The 19,375-nt window shown below is 35.3% G+C and overlaps 1 protein-coding gene across 1 annotated transcript in view; it reads right to left on the bottom strand.

Moving 5' to 3' along the window:
- Positions 1-689: 689 nt before the first annotated feature.
- Positions 690-19,375, bottom strand: part of LOC106133279 (knirps-related protein) — an 85,390-nt gene continuing 66,704 nt past the window's right edge. Inside the window, exon 3 of the mRNA XM_060946550.1 lies at positions 690-3,632. Coding sequence (XP_060802533.1) covers positions 2,604-3,632 — 1,029 coding nt within the window. The 3' untranslated portion in view covers positions 690-2,603. The remainder of the gene's footprint in view (positions 3,633-19,375) is intronic.

The raw sequence follows: 19,375 nt of genomic DNA, 5'->3' as shown, positions 1-19,375 counted from the left end.
TGACTAATATTATCATATTTATATCGCAGTACCTAAATAAATGGATTATACTTATTATATTATACATAATTTCTCGGTCACAACATAGATTTTTTTAATCGAAGACACAAGACTTTCAAAGAAATTACTTTCGCTAAATACCTTTATGAAAACAGTTATTTCAAGTATTTGCACTTTTTTGTCAATCATGAGTTTTGTGTTGTGTTTTGTGAGGTCTAGGGGATGGAGTCTAATCCTCTAGTTTTCCAAGTGAGACGAATCTTTTTCATAAGTGGTCGCGGTGGATAGACGTTCGTCTGTCAGTCGGTCGGCTGAACTGACCTCTGTTGATTGAGAATTTCATCGAGGAAGAATCGTTTTGATGAATCCGCGTTGTGGTTATCGATTCTCACGTCGTTGTTGTTATCTGCCGCTTGTCGCAATGCTGGTTGGTCGAGCAGATGCCTCGTGTACATTGTGTGGTATCCAGGAGCGAAAAGAAGTGGATGGCTAGCAGCGAACGGACTGAAAGGCGGGGGTGGTAAGAACGGCGAATGGGGGAATTGGGGCAAGGAGATATTAGCTTAGTGCCATTGCACAGTGCACAGTGTCCCACTACAAAGGAAACTCTAGGAGTGTGGGGTCGATCTGGTGGACGGGATTGTGCGAGTCTCTTTTCGTCTGATTTAGAAGAGGACCCGCTGCGGTGAGAATTAGGTGAGTAGTGAGAGTGTATTTTGAACCAGTTCGAACGTCGACCGTTTCCCACCAAAAGGCACTTAAGCAGTCGGCACGCTTTGCACGTGGTTCTGTTCTTTTTATTTATTACACATTCTCCGTTATTTTTAATTCTCCGTCCTCGTTGTCAGGAGCAATCGTTTCGCTATCATCTGACCTCCTTCTCGCGGAACTGGATCTGCCGTCAGATTTAATAGTCAAATCCATTGGATTCTCCTGCAAAGGCGATACAGAGGTTCGTCTGTCTGCTGGTGGAGTGCGACTATGTTCTCTTTCTAAATATGTATCTTCCTGGGGTGGCGGCTGAGCTGACCTCTGCTGTTTCAGGATTTAATTGAGGCGTTGTTCTTGTAGTAGTTCAGTGTATTTTGAATCAGTTCGACCATCAACCGTATCTGGAGCCTAATTTCGACATTCCCACCAAAAGGCACTTGCGCAGACGGCACGCTTTGCACGCGGTTCTGTTCTTTTTGTTGATTACACATTCTCCATTATTTTTGCACTCGGTTATGGTATATTAACTCTTTATTCAGGTGATAACAACTTTTAGCATCCTGGAATGTTTCTGCCTGCTTATTTTAATATCACTAGCCGCTTTACTGGCCTTAATATTTTATTCACTGAAGTTCGGGGTGTTGTTTTAACAACGGCACTAGGACGTCAAACTTTGGTCGTGAGGTCCAAGGGATGGAGAATCAGGGGAGCCTGTGCAAGGAGCTCTGTACTCTTCGAGTGCAAGCAGCGCCAATTCGTGCAAGTAGACCTTGGATTGGCGGATAGTGGGAGGATGAAAGGACAGTAGGAGGGAGAGGCGAAGGGAAGGAAAGTTAGGACTTGATAAAGGAAAATAGGTAGAAGGATACTACCGCCTCGGAGGATAGGAGTAGAGGCTGTAGTCGCTCGGGGAGCCGGGGCCGCGTACCCGTATACGACACCCCAATACCGGACAGGCGGTTTGGTTGCGTATCCCCTGACTAATATTATTTATATCGCAGATTCTATGTTCATTTGGTATTTAGCGTATTCGTGAAGTAATGAAGTAAGTCTGTATTTCAGGAAAAAAGTTAAATGTTGAGGGAGAATTATGTTAAATATTTGCTTTCTATTTGGATTAAAAGAATTATTACATACATAATGATAGAATTGAGATTCAAATAGTGACAGGTTGCTAGCCCATCGCCTAAAAAAGAATCCCAACTTTGTAAGCCTATCCCTTAGTCGCCTTTTACGACATCCATGGGAAAGAGATGGAGTGATCCTATTCTTTTTTGTATTGGTGCCGGGAACCACACGGCACTACTAGAATTATGACATTTACGATTTAAGCGAGATGAAACATGCTTCCTTATGCTAAGTACAATTTTTTGGAGTATATATTCAGTACAATCTCGGAATATCAACTATAAAAGAGTTGTTACAAGAAAATAACTATTACATAATATATTAGACAATATGCCAGACAGGACTTATAGTCCTTCACACTCGATTTTAACTCCACAAAAAATTCTGCTAATGGAGTTTACTCCATATTCAAAAATAGGCAAAATAAAAATATATTTTTCAAATGGAATATTGCAACACCTGACTAACTCCATTTTTTAATAGCACTATCTAATATTATAACTAACTTACTCAATACAAAATAATTTATCTATATACACACATTTTGTACATAACCATCTACCGAGCTGGAACTACCAATAAAATTTATCTAGAACTTAATTTACGTATTTGGATAAACTCTTTATTCAGGTGATAACAACTTTTAGCATCCTGGAATGCTTCTTACTTATTTAAAATCACTATCCGATTTACTGGCCTTAATATTATGTTCACTGAAGTTCGGGGTGTTGTTTTAACAACGGCACTAGGGACGTTCTATGACGTCAAACTTTGGTCGTGAGGTCCAAGGGATGGAGTTTGATTCTCTTGATTTCGGAGAACGAGACATCCTCCTCCTCGCTGGCGGACGCGGCAGCGCTGACCGAATCTCCGTCCTCGTTGTCAGGAGCAATCGTTTCGCTATCATCTGACCTCCTTCTCGCGGAACTGGATCTGCCGTCAGATTTAATAGTTAAATCCATTGGATTCTCCTGCAAAGGCGATACAGAGGTTCGTCTGTCTGCTGGTGGAGTGCGACTATGTGCCCTTTCTGAATATGTATCTTCCTGGGGCGGCGGCTGAGCTGACCTCTGTTGTTTCAGGATTTCGTCGAGGAAGAATCGTTTCGACGAATCCGCATTGTGGTTATCGATTCTTACGTCGTTGTTGTTCTCTGCCGCATGTCGCAATGCTGGGTGGTCGAGCAGATGCCTCGTGTACATGGTGTGGAATCCAGGAGGGAAAAGAAGTGGATGGCTTGCAGCGAACGGACTGAAAGGCGGGGGTGGTAAGAACGGCGAATGGGGGAAGTGGGGTAAGGAGATATTAGCTAGGGGCAGTGGGACAAAGGAATCTCTAGGAGTGTGGGGTCGATCTGGTGGACGGGATTGTGCGAGTCTCTTTTCGTCCGATTTAGGAGAGGACCCGCTGCGGTGAGAATCAGGTGAGCCCGCGCAAGGAGCTCTGTACTCCTCGAGTGCAAGTACCGCCATTTCTTCTTTTGTTCTGGGTCGGGCTAGTCCTGGGAAGAGATGAGGAGGGAATGGGGGAGCCAAGTGATGTGGCGAGGGTGGTACTCTCGGGGGCGATCGAGGCTGGGCTGCTTGCTGTTGTTCTTGTAGCAGGCAGTGAATTTTAAACCAGTTCGACCGTCGGCCGTATCTGGAGCCTGACTTCGACATTCCCACCAAAAGGCACTTGCGCAGTCGGCACGCTTTGCACGCGGTTCTGTTCTTTTTGTTGATAACACATTCTCCATTATTCTTGCACTCGGTAATGGAGTTTAAGTTGTTGTACGACCGGCCGAAGAATGACTGGAAAGAAAGAGAAAAGATTTGTTAGTCATTATCCAGTGCAATTGTCATGAATCAATATGAAGGCTAAGTATTTTAACACAGTTGAAAGATAGACATGTATGTGCAGTTGCAGAAAGCTGGGCATATCCCACGTGATTAGAGAAGTTGTTGATAACGAAGTAACCAACGCTAAACCAATTAAGGTTTGTACACATGTAGACACTGATTCTATTGCCAATACCAAAATCTAATAAGAACACACAAATAACACTAAGGTTAAGTTAAAATATTTCTAAGATTTTACGCAGGTTTTATCAAAATATCTAGTGTTGCTACTCTTGCTTTATCGAGAGCTAGTAGTTTTGTTATAATATTGGCTTCAGGTTAATAAAGGTCCAGAGGGTTGAGTTAGCAACCATGACTTAAATCGAAGAAGAAGGCTCAAAAAAGGTCTTGTATTAAACAAAGTATCGTGAGGTCCCATCTTCCCACCGCAATCGTGCCGTCCAGCCGTATTAAGTCTACAGTCGAGATCAAAGCTACTGTTTAGCTCCTGTTCAGCCCTTGTTCTCATTCCGACCGCGCCGCTTTCCTCCGACCTGCGCCCGCGTCACGTACCACGACAGTTAACATGTTTGCATCTGTTTAATTAAGCTGTCAGACGAATTTGTTTAGTCGCTTTCCGGAATCGATTGGTGTCATGGTCTATCAATAGTTTGCTTTAGTTAGTTCAGGAAAAGTTTCACATCAAAGGATACCCGTAATACTAAAATTACTGTATTCAAAATTTTTTTTTTACTTTTTTTCTTTGGTACAAATTTTTTTATTTAAATTATTACCTCTAAGTTTAGCTAACTAGGCATCTATTGCATATATGTATTTTGTGTAAGTTTACTATTATGTTTACATACGCATTTTATTATTTATTTATTAACTTAAGTATGTTTAAGAATTGTGTGAATTACACGCCTGTCGTCATTTCCATCATGTCTCCTGTCTCGGGTCTGTTTGAAAAGATTTCTTTAGACAGAAGCAGAACATTAACTTTTGTTTCTTGTGTTTATCATTGTTATATGTTTTCTGTATATTACATAAATAAAAGTAATTACTAGCATACATATGTATAATACAAACAAATAATCACGCTCAAACATAATTCATTAATTATCTTATAAAAATAAAATAATAAAGCTAAACGTGACTGGTCAGTCTTTCAAGACTGCTGGCTCTGTCTACCCCACAAGGGACATAGACGTGATTATATGAATTAATGAAGACTAGTTAATAAAGAAACCTTATTGTATCACTGTTCGCTGAATTTGTAGGAACGAGATCTTTAAAGGCGGTGTAGTGCAAATGATAGTCCATTCATATTTCTTAATAACGTGAACTGCCAAATTGTCAAGGTCAAAACAAAACTATACTAAGTTGACGAAGCGAAGTGGAACGGACCCGCAGGAAATGACTAGATGTTTTCACTATCGGCGCTACTTGCCTCGCTGTGGCTAACAGCCCGTGTAAACACGCCTTTAGGTCAACAGTCCTGAGAGGGAATTTGAGAATAAACGTAATTTTTTTTTGAGTAAGGTAAAGTCACTCAATTCCGAGGGGTTCCAAAACTGGCAGGTAATTGCGATGTATTTAGAATAACGGTATTTTCATTCAATTTTACAAGTTCACTTTGAACGCAAAATACGTAATTCAGTTAAGAATATATTGACTCATGTTTATGTGTGCAAATTATTGCCATAGTGTGTGCACAATTTAAAATAATCGGTTAGTTCGACGCCAGCAGCTGACCCGGAAGCGCGCTTCTTGTATTTCGAACCTAATTTACGTGAGTACTACATTTTTTTAAATAGCGTTTAATTTGTGAATTTTACGATCTGTGACTTTTTTGTTTATGTAGGAATATTAAAAGGGGTATTTAAAATATATAAACCTTTTAGATTTTGAGTATTTGTTCTGAAATTCATGAGAAAATTAGATTTTAAAATACCGCGGCATTAGGTTTCCAATAATTCAGTAGGTTCCTAATTGCCGATGTACACCACGGGATTAGGAAATCGAAGAGGGTTACGTTTTTTTTAAATTTTGAGTTCACTATTGTGATTAAGAAATTAATATTTTAGTAGTAATCTCTTAAATAACCAATAGTTGTAAAAATGTATTTCCGATGTACACTTTGACGTTACATTTGTTAGATATAATAACCTAAATAATACCTTTTTAGGTACTTTATTGTTTTCTTGGTTCGAAAAGCAACATTGATATTATTAGATTATTGGTGTGTTCTGATTGAATTTTATTTATGCTTTATATTTTTAATGTAATATATATCGATAGCATTTAACTAAGTATTGGTATATTGACAAATATTTTATTTTATATCACTCGGAATTAAAAAACTTGTTTGAGAGTATTAAAACACAAATCCGATGTATTTAGAACGGAATAAGGTTATATGAACACTTAATTCCGTGGTATCGATACAAGAAAAATACAGTGTGTTCCTTATCTAACTTTTCTCGTTTATAAAGCACTAAACCATCCATACATCTAGGGACCCTTTAGATTAATTTTGATAAATCATTCATTTGAGATTTACTTACGTAATTTTAATATTTAATCTTAATTGTTTTGTTATAGAATAATGAACCCAAGAAAAAAATATACAAAAAAAGATCTTCAAAATGCTATCACGGAAATCAATAATGGCAGCAGCGTCTATAAAGTTTCTCGAGATTATAATATTCCAGAGACGACATTGCGCGATAAACGTGATAAAAAATATTGCGGTGACATTCCCGGTAGAAAAACAATACTTTCAAAAGCGGAAGAAACAAAAATTGTTGACTGGATTCATTATCTAGGAAAACAAGGTTTTCCAGTTACCAAAGAACAATTAAAACAAGGAGTAGCCAAGTTGGTCGAAAATTTAAAAAGACCGAACACTTTTAAAGATGGTATCCCAGGTAAACATTGGTTTACCGGTTTCTTATCAAGACATCCGACTGTTGCAAAAAGAGTAGCACAAGCATTACCTACTCATCGTAATAAAGTAACTGAACAAGATGTGCGCAATTGGTTTGATAGAGTCAATAACTATTTTGAGACCAATAATTTATTAAGTGTACTTAACGATGAGTCAAGAGTTTTTAACTGCGACGAAACTGCTTTTTATCTGTGTCCCAAAGAAAAAGACGTATTAGTCAAAAAAGGGAGCAAGAGAGTGTATAATCGAGTTGCTAACGACGAAAAAGAATGTTTGACCGTCTTAGTAAATGTTTCTGCCAGTGGCAAAATCGCTCCACCTATGGTGCTGTATCCATACAAACGCCTGCCAAAAAACTTATCCCTAACAGTCCCACCTACATGGGATGCACGGAATCAGGGTGGATGAACATGGAGGCTTTCTATGAATATGTGGCAAATGTTTTTTATAAATGGTTACTTGAAAACAAAATAACAATGCCTGTTGTTCTCTTTATGGATGGGCACACCTCGCACATTTCCTTGCCATTGAGTCTTTTTTGTAAAGAAAAGGGAATTATACTTGTTGCACTACTACCGAACTCGACGCATATCCTTCAACCACTAGACGTTGGAGTTTTTCGACCTGTTAAGGGTACGTGGAAGGAAATTGTTCATGAATTCAGGGTAAATAACAATTACGCCAAATTAAAACGCACAGATTTCGCAAAAGAAGTACAAAAATGTTTCGATAAAAGTCTTAAAGTAGAAACAATAAAAAATAGCTTTAAAAGCGCTGGAATTTTTCCGTTTAATGTCAATAATATTGATTTTTCTAAAGTTATGCCGCAAGAAACGGATACCGCTGTAATTATTGCACAGGAACCATCTACAAAACAATCTAATAATTTTATTAAGGAGTTTGAGAAACGGCTAGACCCGGAAATACTTGAATACTTTGTTAGTTCAGGAAGTGTGTGGAAAGGTGAGGAAAAATATAGATGTTTATTTGAATTTTGGAAGAAAATTCAAGACGAAGAATCGAATCTCTCTACTATTTTCAATGACACAACAATTTTGAATAATATACAAGATTGTGATGTGTCAGATGTTGTTTTGAATATGGAAATAGCTTCGAATGGCAGTGTCATACTTCCCTTGAGCCCTAATCCTGAATCTATCATGAGCATTGGTATTAATCAACGAGGTAATAATCGACCATTGACGCCACAGAATGAAAATTCTAGACGCAGTTCATTTGATTCTGGAAGTGTTTTGCAAAAGAAAAGCTCACTTGAGCATGTAGATGATTATTTATTACAACCTTGTTGTTCCAAGACTCTTAATATATCCAGAGCAAATTCACGACGATCAAGCAGTGACCAAGCATTAGATATTTTTGATCATGTTAATACAGAACGGTCTGAACAGATAAAAGATATTGTAGTACTGAAAGAAACTTCTTCTGACAAAATAACTAATGAAGTTGTATTGCAGGCTTGTCGTTCCAATTCACAAAAAATTCCATCATCCAGGGCAAGCTCACGGCAGTCGAGCAGTGATCGAGCACTGGATATTTTCAATTCTGTTGACCCTAAGTTTTCGACTGATAAGCTAGAAGTTGATAACTCTACTTCCGATAAGAAACATAACTTCCCAACTCCTTTTAAAACTGCTTTTTACTTTCCAAAGTCTCCAAAGAAAACATCAACTAAACAAACTAAAAAACTCACCCCAACAGTTGCAGTTGCAAACGAATTTATAGAATATCAACGTAGAGTTGAAATAGAAAAGAGAGAAAAAAATGAAAGAGTACTCAAAAGACGTGCAGAGAGATTAAAGAAACAAGAAGAAAAGAAATTAGAAAAACTCAAAATGCAGAATAAAAACAAACAAAAAATAAGTCACAAAAAAAATAGAATTACATTAGAAAAATCAAACGTTCTTGAAAAAATTAAAGAAGATCAAGAAAACGAGGCAAATATAGAAGGTGACAGGATACAAATACCATCCTCTGACGACAATGAAGATGTGACCTTGACTATCACAAGGAAAAAAGTTCTTGGTATTAAAAAAACCTATACCGACTTGTTCGGTGAATCTTCATCGGAGAATTCAACATAGCTCATTTTTATTAATTTTTTTGGAGAAAGGTCTTATTTGGATAATCAGTGTGTGCTTTTTTATACTTCTCATCATTCTCTGGTACTATATCATACCTCCGGTGTAGAAACGCATATTAAAAAGTTAAAAATATTATTTTATGCTTGAAGTCGGTACCAGCCAGCCAGTTTTTGATCTCATTAATAATAAGGAAAAGTTAGATGTTATTTTTGATATGATTATTAAAAATTATTACTTTTTATTATAGGATTATAGAACAAAATAGAATAAATGAAAAAAAAAAAAAAAAAAAAAAAAATGTTGTGCTGAAGTTGATTATATTTTTAATTTTATACGAGATTGGTATTTAGCCATAAGTATTATTAATGTTTATGTTTGAATTATTAATATCTAGATATTAATCATGTACCAACAATAAGACTGATTTCAAAATAAAAGACTTGATTTTTGGACACTCTGTATTTATTATCCCCACCTCCATTTTATAATATTAGGTACACTCGGATTTAGGAACAAAATCCATCGGAATTAGGATTTTTAAATCGGAATTAGGGTCTTTGGAATTATTTATATTTTTACATTATTTCACATTTATACTATTTGTTTACTGACCAATTGTAGATTTATTTCAAAAGTAAGATAAATAATACTGCTGATAAATATAACCAAATCTTCAAAAGAGCACATTAGATACTTAAATTTTAATGTTCACTTAACTTCAGGTGAAAATACCGCGGAATTAGGTGACTTTACCTTATACGGACTTCTCTTGCAGGCGAAGGGTTAGCAAGCTGTCACTATTAAGTACTACTACTACTAGTGTAAGGTTTACCTGCATTGTATACACTTGGTTCAGAGTAGGAGAGGCTGGTAATCTGTCATACAGGTTTTCCTAGTACAGACACCAGTCTCTCACATAGATCATTATTTTGTAACTGCATGGTTCATCTTACATCTTATTTTTTAATTGTGTAATTCTATGTGAGAGAGGAAAAAATAAAGATTTATTATTATTTATTATCACTATTTGAATCTCAATTTTATTATTAAGCCATACAATTGAACGTGGCTTTTTTTCAAAACTGTCTGCTCTGTCTGTTATTAATCTATCCCTTTTAAGAAAAGAGGTATGATTCTCGATTAAATGTTTGTATCTCTTTTTAATTTTGATGTATTTTCCTATTGTATCTGGTTGTTTTTTTTTTTTTTTTTTTTTTTTTTTTGTTATACTAATTATATCGAGGCTTGTTAAATTCGATTTCATTAAAATGTAATGTATTTTAACGTAAGAAACTTATGTGAACTTTTATCCACTACTTCTTTTTATCTTTATGTACTAAATAGTATTCTGTTATGTTATGTGTGATAATAAATAAATAAAAAATTAAAAAAGGCAAAGAATGACTTTAATATTAATTACACCTGTTATATGTCACTATTTGAATCTCAATTCTATCATTAAGCCAAATAACTGAACGTGGCCATTCAGTCTTTTCAAGACTGCTGGCTCTATCTACCCCGCAAGGGATATAGGCGTGACCATATGTATGTATGTTATATGTTAAGGTTCAATATACATTCAAATAACTTTCCTACAGCTTCTAACATTATCGATGTGACCAACTTGCCCAGTGGCAAAATCCTAGCCAGGTCACTTCCTATGGTCAGTAGGTTCGTCCCGGTTCGCTGGTCAGTTTATTATGGTTTTGTTTCATCGACCTTGGCAATTGTAACGTAATGCGTCCATTGTTTTAGTGTCTCGTTGGATTCCGCAATTGTGGGTCATTTGCCTTGTTCCCGAAACCGCCGAGCTTGCATGAAGAGAGTTATCAATGTGGATGAAGCGATAGAAGTATGCAGTGATCGTGGAAAGAGGTAGTCTCTGCATACCTCTCCGGGAAAGTGGCGTGATTTTATGTATGTATTATGCCTTGTTCAAAGCAAATTGGCAGATTCGAAGAGTTAGTAGAAGCAATCTTAACATCGTCTAGATATGTCATAGTTGTAGGGTTGAACGTCGGTGTTCGAATCGGTAAGGCGTCCGGTTAAATGCGCGCGATGCGCATGAAGATTCAATTTCCACCTCGGCCATGTACCAATGAATATTTTGGAAGTTTGCGCCTCACGCCGTAACAGCATCGTTTAGTTTTCAAATACATACATAATGGTCACGTCTATATTCCTTGCGGGGTAGACAGAGCCAACAGTCTTGAAAAGACTGAATGGCCACGTTCAGCTATTTGGCTTAATGATAGAATTGAGATTCAAATAGTGACAGGTTGCTAGCCCATCGCCTAAAAGAGGAATCCCAAGTTTATAAGTTTATCGCCTTTTACTACATCCATGGGAAAGAGATGGGGGGGGGGGTCCTATTATTTTTTGTAATGGTGTCGGGAACCACACGGCACAACAAACAGACTATTTTAAAATTTATTATCTGCAACTATTTCTTTACAGTTACAAATTTAATGTCAAATTCATTTAAATTCAATGTCAGTACAAACACATTTTTTTTTACTGTTTTGACTATACTTTTACGGTTTAAATATTAGTATTACTAATAATTATGTGGGCACTAAAAATATCCCAGACAGGTAAAAACAAAAGTCTGTACCTACCAATAATAATTTCGTCTGAGCATGTATGTTATGGTAGTATCTATGTATATTCATGTATTCATACAGGTCACAAGTTAACGCTTGTCAAGTTGGTACTGCCGAAATGATTGCCAACTCACGCGCAGAGCGAATGCCAAATGCGCAGGCGCGTCACAGATAAAGAATTTAACAAAACAATGCCACTAAATGTGATATGAATTAATTTGTGTAATGTGTACAAGTGTAGTGGAGTATTTTTAGGAATGTGACTGCAATAAAAATTTGACCACGAATTAACACTTGGCACATAGGTTCGTTTGAGACAAGTTTGTTTGTTTGTGATATCTTTATTGCATAGAAATGTACACAGTTACAAAAATAAGTTATTGTTTAGAACTTCGTTGATTTGTTTGTACATGCATACATCAATGATTTAGTTACATTTTCATTTGTTTTTTTTAGGTGTAAACTCAATAAGTACGAAACCAATAATTGCTTTTTTATAACAACGTCTACAAATCAAAATTCCACCTAAAAAAATTTATACATAAATTTTATCTTCCTGAAAAGTTTCATTTAAAATACAATATTGAATTTTTGGTTGCGACACTGGCAAATCACTTTATATAAATATATATATATATATTTTTTTATATTACATAAGTAATTAAATATTATAGTTCCTACAGACACGAAGGTATTCCTAAAACTGCAAAAGTTACTATTTTATACATTATTTTTTATATATTGTGCTACATATATAACATAAAATTATATAGTGACGATAAAATTAAAGGTTAATTTCCCATTAATGACGTTGTAAATCTTAAGTTAACGATTAATCATTATATTGATCGCGTGTCAACAATTTGTCAAATTAATGTGTTTTTTTTACTTAAACTTCATAAAAATGTTCTCCAATTCATTAGATCAACTAACGGAATATTAGAATTGGTTTGAACACGCAACTTAATTTATTTTGTTAACATATTAATTATAATTAGAATGTGATCTTGTTTGAAACAAGATTATTTCATGGTTTTCTTAATAGCTAGGCCTATTATAAAAAAAAGTATTTTTCATGTAAAATTGACATAAAAAAATTAACATTTTTAAATCTATAATTTCATTTTTATTAAAGATCTACTTATTTAAATTACTCGTATAATAATCATTACAAAAAAGATGACGATTTCATGGCATTCGATGAAATTTCGTAAGTTGTCCAAAAATTATAATTATAGTTAACGTATCTTGATCAAATTAAGGATGTCCTGGTAAAGGGTCAGGTCAAAAGTACCCGAAACCGCCGAGCTTGTATGAAGAGAGTTATGAATGTGGACGAAGCGAAAGAAGTATGCAGAGATCGTGGCAAGTGGAAAGAGGTAGTCTCTGCCTACCCCTCCGGGAAAGAGGCGTGATTTTATGTATGTATGTATGTATGTCCAAAAATTTATAAGAAATATAATATATTTAAACACATGCTTCACATATATTTACATTACATTGGCCCTGTAACCCCTCTAAGTACCCATCTTTAAAATCGGAGGTTAAACTGAGAGCATGTACTATAAAAGCGATATCTGACATATAAATCTTATATTTACAACACACGTATTAACGACGTTGCGTCACCTCGTCTATATACAACCTGAGTGATACTCAAAACATAAAATAACACGAGAACAGATGTATAAGTTGTTTAATTCTAGAAATATTGGCGCTTGTTACTATTACCATTTGAAAAAATTACAAAAAGAACTAACTGACTTGTAAAATATAAATCGCATAATTACTCAATCAAAATTATAAAAAATGTTTTTTGATAATTCATGTAGGTACTTACACTTTACATAAGTGTAAGTGCCAAGTGTTAATACTTGTTTTTTTAGTGGTTTTGTCTTTTTGGTATATATTAATTATAAGTTAATTATCAGAATCGACATTAAATAGAAAACAAAAACGTAATATGTCGAAGACTTTTGGATTAATATAGTTTATTTTTAATTACATTTGTCGTGACAGCCTCTGTGGTGCAGCGGTAGTGCGCTTGTCTGTGACACCGGAGGTACCGGTTTCGAATCCCGACCAGGGCATGATGAGAAACGAACTTTCTCTGATTGGCCTGGGTCTTGGATGTTTATCTTTATAAGTATTTATTATAAAATATATTATCGTTGAGTTAGTATCTCGTAACACAAGTTTCGAACTTACTTCGAAGCTAACTCAATCTAGGTAATTTGTCCCGTATATATAATTATTTATTTAAAAATAAAAAAACTTATGTGTTGTATAAAAAAACAAAGCGTGGCGCTCTATCTGCAAACTCGATATTTAATGATGTGGTGATACCGAATGATAAATTTATGTGACGCGTCATATATCCTGAAATATTCGTCGCTAGAGGTTAAAAGGTTCAGGTCCTAGTCTTCCAGCTTATTGATTTATAACCTGTGAAGCCTTTAAATACTGACTGACTAATTTACTCACATATTGCTAATTGCTAAATTAAATATAATTTGCCTGACTATCGGTTGCCGTGGATATTGTAAGAGGTGATTATGTAAGTAGCGCTTTTAGTGTAAACCTCATTTAAGCCAGGCAAAATTACCTAAAGCTTAAAAACTAGACAATCTTATATACACAAATACACAATTACATCTTCACCCCTTACGGGGTAAACAGAGTCAACAATCACGATAAGACTGTCGATCCGTTTGGATTCTTTAATCCAAATTGTCATTGCATCTTTATGCAATGACAATCTTATCAGGGTGACATTGTTTTCTTTCCGCAAAATTGTGACAAAAAAAATGGAATAGGGATGGGAGGGATTAATATCTTTGAAATCTCATTGTCGGCTTTGTCTGCCTCGCAAGGGACGAAGAAGAGTGTATAGTCACCCATCTCTTTTTAACTGCATACTAAAATTCGCTAAATTATCATTCATGGTCGGTTTTAGTATTTGACATTTAGCCTAACATTCCATACAATTGTTTTAGCACTAACTAACTTAACTTGAAATTGTAAGGCTAATGTGGCATTGTGTTTAGTTTTAGTTAGACTTTATTACCGGCCCGTTGTACTGAATTAAACTTAACTGTATATTGTTTTTGTTTTGCGTAATTTAAGAAATAATGAATTTGAAATGTAGTAAGTACATTTGGCATTTCTATTAAGAAAGATATCAACTTTTATCTTTCAATCTATCGTCAAAGATGAAATTCGGTACTCGGATAGGCATAAAGTTAAGGCATAGAAATAGCAAATAAAGGCAGCTGACAGCTGTGTCTGTCCCGCAAGGGTTATAGATTATATGTATCTTAATACCAACCGAAGCTTTGCGGTAGGTAAGTAGTTTCGGACATATCTCCATAAAATGTACCATAACATTTTATGCGAGCTTTATGATATACTAATGAGCTTCGCGCAGCTTTGTACATTGTCTTGAGATTATCTGTATGTATGTATATCTATATATCCATACGAAATGGTCTTCTGAAAAGGTACCACCATTCTGTTAAAAAATCCTTTTTTTTTAAATAAATGTCGTGCCATTTTAACTTTATACCTACATATTTGTATAACTTATCTAACGATCTTTTTAAATGAATGAGAGAGAGAGTTATAAAAAAAACCATGAGAACTCGAAAGCTTTAAACGGCCAGTTAGATATGTGGAATCAGATTCACTGTGCATATATTTTATTGCCATAACTAATAGTTCCGAATCAACATTCGGACTTTTCTGCACGCAACTGAGACCGTGAGAAATATACGGATGATATCGTGACCTTTCTTTTACAAATTTATACTACCACTGAAATAAAAACTATATATGAATTAACAAACTCTATCACCAAGAAAATAAAGAACAAAATCCTAATTGTTCTAATTCAGTAAGCGTAAAACGAAATTTGTAAGTCTCATGTCATCTCGCATTTTGAATTCAGAAGCGGTGACCTGCGATGTTTTGATTGGCTCTGACATTCGAATACAATCGATTATTCGTTTAACGTGACTCGATGCCGTGCTGCCGATGCTCGATTGTGATTTCAATTTGAAATTGGAACATTCTTCAGTATTGTAATGGCGGAACAATTGGCGGTTGTTCTTGTCGTGTTATGTTGGTACAACTGTATCATTTATCATAAGGAGGATTAAAAAAAGATTTGAACTAGTTTTGTATCAAATTTAAATAAAAAGACGTTATGTATTTTGCAAAAAATATTGGTTTAGACTTTCTCAATGATTAATTGTAAACTTACAAGTTCATCAATTAGCCGACCACTGATTCTGACTAAACAATATTGAAATCGAATTGATCTAATTAACTAATCGAATAAAGGATCAAATTCTTTTGAAATTTGGCAAAGATACTAAACAAAAATTTTTGACTTCTATATATTTTTGTCACTAGACTTTCCTAGCAAAAGGTAGTTATAAAATAGCAAGCCTGCGTCCTTTGCTCTGTGATGTGCTCCAATAAGTCTAATGGCCCAATGCCGGTTGCAAAATGACAACAATAAAACAATGACAGTTGCTGTCACAGTATTTATCTACAATCGATTGTAAACATTGGATTATATCGATTATACAGCACGCGTTGCTAAATTATGTTACAATATCCGGAGTATAAGTTGACTTAAAATGGCGGACGCGCAGGCGCGTAGTTCAACTTATGGTCTGCACATGGATGCAATATCAATTTCCTTTATGTAATAAACATAATATATGCAAATGTAAAAGATAAACAAAGATTAAAATAAATAAATCGGCAGTGCACCCGAACCGAATTAATTACAATTTTTATGATAACTTTAGGCGTAGGTGACATGAAGTACTAGCAAGCATCAGTATTCCATTTTTTTTTATTTTAATTAATTTGTTTAAAAACGGCCGTCAAGGATGTAACAAATCAGATTTTACCACAGTTATGCATATAAATCGGCGTAAACTATTCATACAGCTCAGAGTGCAAAATATCGATTGCGGGTGAATCGAATCTAATCGATTAAATCGGTAAATGACATTGCGAACTAGGCATTGTTTCAAAGCGACCACAGTCCAAATTTACCGTGACACTTTGATCTAATTTTTTAATTAGTTATTCATTTCAAGGTTATTTGAGAGTTAATTGGCTGATTATTTATTATTGACTGTTGCCGACGACTTTACCCGGGTGAGCTTTTAATAAATCTCTTTTCAGTTATTTTTAAATGTCATAATAATTAAATACATATAAAATTGTTAATTCATGACTTTTTTATTATCCTAATCCGTATCTTTACCATAATCTAAGCACTTATAAAAAATATGTTTAGGCTGCTATAAAATTATTGACCCAAGAAACTACTAAAACAAAACGTTATGTAGCTTTATTGTCTTACATTTAACACTGACTACTTAAGTCCAAGAAATCGTGTAATGAATCGCTTTTCACACCGCCTAATTGCAAAGATATATTAAAATCCCATAACTGCCTATAAATGTAGGAAGTACAGATAGATAGAAAGTAAGTCAGGTTTTTACATGAAGCGACTCCCGTCTGACTTCTGTGACCTTTGTAGGGGAACCCAACACATATTTATAGAATCTTGTGTTTAGTGGGAAACTGATATAACAACCAAGTGATGAGAAAATTGCCCGAAAATAGACTCCGAGTTCGAAGAAAGATGAAGGTTGAATCGGGTACAAAATGGTTCCATTTAAAAATGGCGTTATATCTAAAAAGTGCATAAAATTATCTTTCTGGAAATACATTATTTTAAGCGCGTTCCATCGCTGCCACAATGTAATCTATTTGTCAAGGAATAAATAAAAGCTAAGCCAATTACGAATAAAATAACAATCCAATTAATTAAATCTCGCATTAAGGCGGGCCATTAAAGGCGCGACTTTTGTTTTGTTCACTTGACAAATTGCGTGAAGCGGTCGGCTTCTTTGGAGTTGCCCGCTCGCACCGCACAATGGCGGAGCGGCGCCACTGTCGCGCGCCACGATTGTCCCCACACAATACCCGATTACACATACAGATAATTCTTTCCAGAAACCTTTAAAAGCAAATTAGAAGCGATGATTTATTGCGGTGTGGTTACGAAACAAAACGTCTCGGTTTAACCCGAATATCTCTTTCCGTTGAGCGTTTTCCGTTCGCGTGCGTTACTGCAATTTGAATGTGCTCCAAATTTGAAAATAATTCGAGTTGGCCGACAGTCGTGCGATCGGCGATCGCTTATCGGAGCTGTAAGGAGATGATTGCTGTCGCGTCGCTGGTGAGTGATGACAGAAATTGTCTTGTGTTTCAAGGCACGACATAGTAGAGTATCAGCGTGCATAAACAAGATTTTTAAATTTATTCTTTGGTTTTTTTATTTACTATACGATTAAATTTTCAATTTAAACAACTCATTTTTTTTTTTAATTTTGTAACAATATTGATTTATTGTTGCCAATGCTGAGGCTAATTGGTCTATATTAAAACTATATGAATCAACTCATGATTACATTTATCTTCTATCGTGAAATATCACTGTGTGTCTTCAATAACATTAACGACTCCCAAGTTACACAAGCTGACCAATAAACTAGCCGCGAACTATATTGAGCTACTCACCCGTAGTTACATACAATGACCACGATGGATCACCGGCAAAAACGTGTGAACCCCCGATGCTCCAATTATTGCGTAAGACCAACACGAACTAGTGGGAACCGCTAGTGACGTGCGTCTAGTGATTAGTCTGCCCATTTGAATTTGGAACAAATGAACTACTTTTTTTTTGGCTAAATATGAATTTGATGTACTGCCCATTTGAATTTGGAACATATGAACTAGTTTTTTTTTGGCGACTATGTAGGTGAATATAAAGTTGGTGTAACTGCCAGTTATTTTTATATAATTAACATATTATCATGACAAAAAGAGACTATTATTTAAGTAAAAAAAAATCAACGTGTCTGTAATCCAACCAAGATAAATATATATGTACCTACATACGATACCACCAAGTTAAAGTTTTTCTGTTTGGTCAGCTGGTATACAGGTAGAGAATGCCAAATGGCATTAAGTCCGCCCTTTGTACATTTTTTTGTGCAATAAAGTATTAAATAAATAAAAACTAGCTTAACAACAGTGAAATTTACAGCATTTCCCAAGCAATTCTAAAAACACAATCCCATTATCCGAACGGCATACAATTAATTAGCCAGTCTAGCCGGCAGAGGTCGCGCACACACTCTCGTCAATTTGTCGGCGAACGGTTAAACGCCACCGTTTGTATGTAAATGTGCGTGCGCACTAATTGTAACTGTGCTAGGGCTGGGAATTCGAAGGTTCAAAAATCTGTATCGATTTTTTTTTAATAACACTTAACTTTGAATGCGTTTTTAAGTTTATAACAGTAGCTTTGATATAGGTGTAGTGTGTGTGTTAAGATATAATAAATAAAAAGTAAGTTTCATAGATGGATGGACGATATTAAACAATAACGAAAATGTATTTCTATTTTAAACTGTAACGTGTAGAAAAAGTAAAATTAAATTTGTGACATGTGTGTTACATTACATTAAATTGAACACTATATTGACGAAAAGAATGTTGGAGCACAAAAGAATATCTAAAATAAGGTAGGAACTAGAATCCTGATCTACGTGACAACCCTAATAAACCTTTAGACGACCGTCCATTAACTCGAGCCTTATTGTCTGTCCTTCGCCGCTTCTGCTTACGTCCATTCTTTGAGGCTACCGACTGCGATGTCGCAAGTTTTGACAGGTTCCAAGCGAGAAACGATTATTGCGATTAGTCGCGCGTGTGACGTGGCGATTAGGCGCACGCGTCATTTTGTGTATCATCTTAAAGCTTAGTTTGTCTTTTTGCCGTAGCTGACATAACATGTTTTAGTTAAATGGTTTAAAAATTTGCTCGTTGCATTGTAAGGGATTAGGGAAATGCTTTCTTTAACCTATTTGGAATAGGTATAATAAGTTGACAAGAAAAGAAATAGGCTATTTCTTTTCTTGTCAACTTATTATTCTGAACTAGTTTTATTATTAGTTTTTAAGT

This window comes from Amyelois transitella, chromosome 11, assembly GCF_032362555.1.
Source record: "Amyelois transitella isolate CPQ chromosome 11, ilAmyTran1.1, whole genome shotgun sequence".
Lineage (NCBI taxonomy): Eukaryota > Metazoa > Arthropoda > Insecta > Lepidoptera > Pyralidae > Amyelois > Amyelois transitella.
This window is presented reverse-complemented; position numbering and strand designations above follow the sequence as displayed.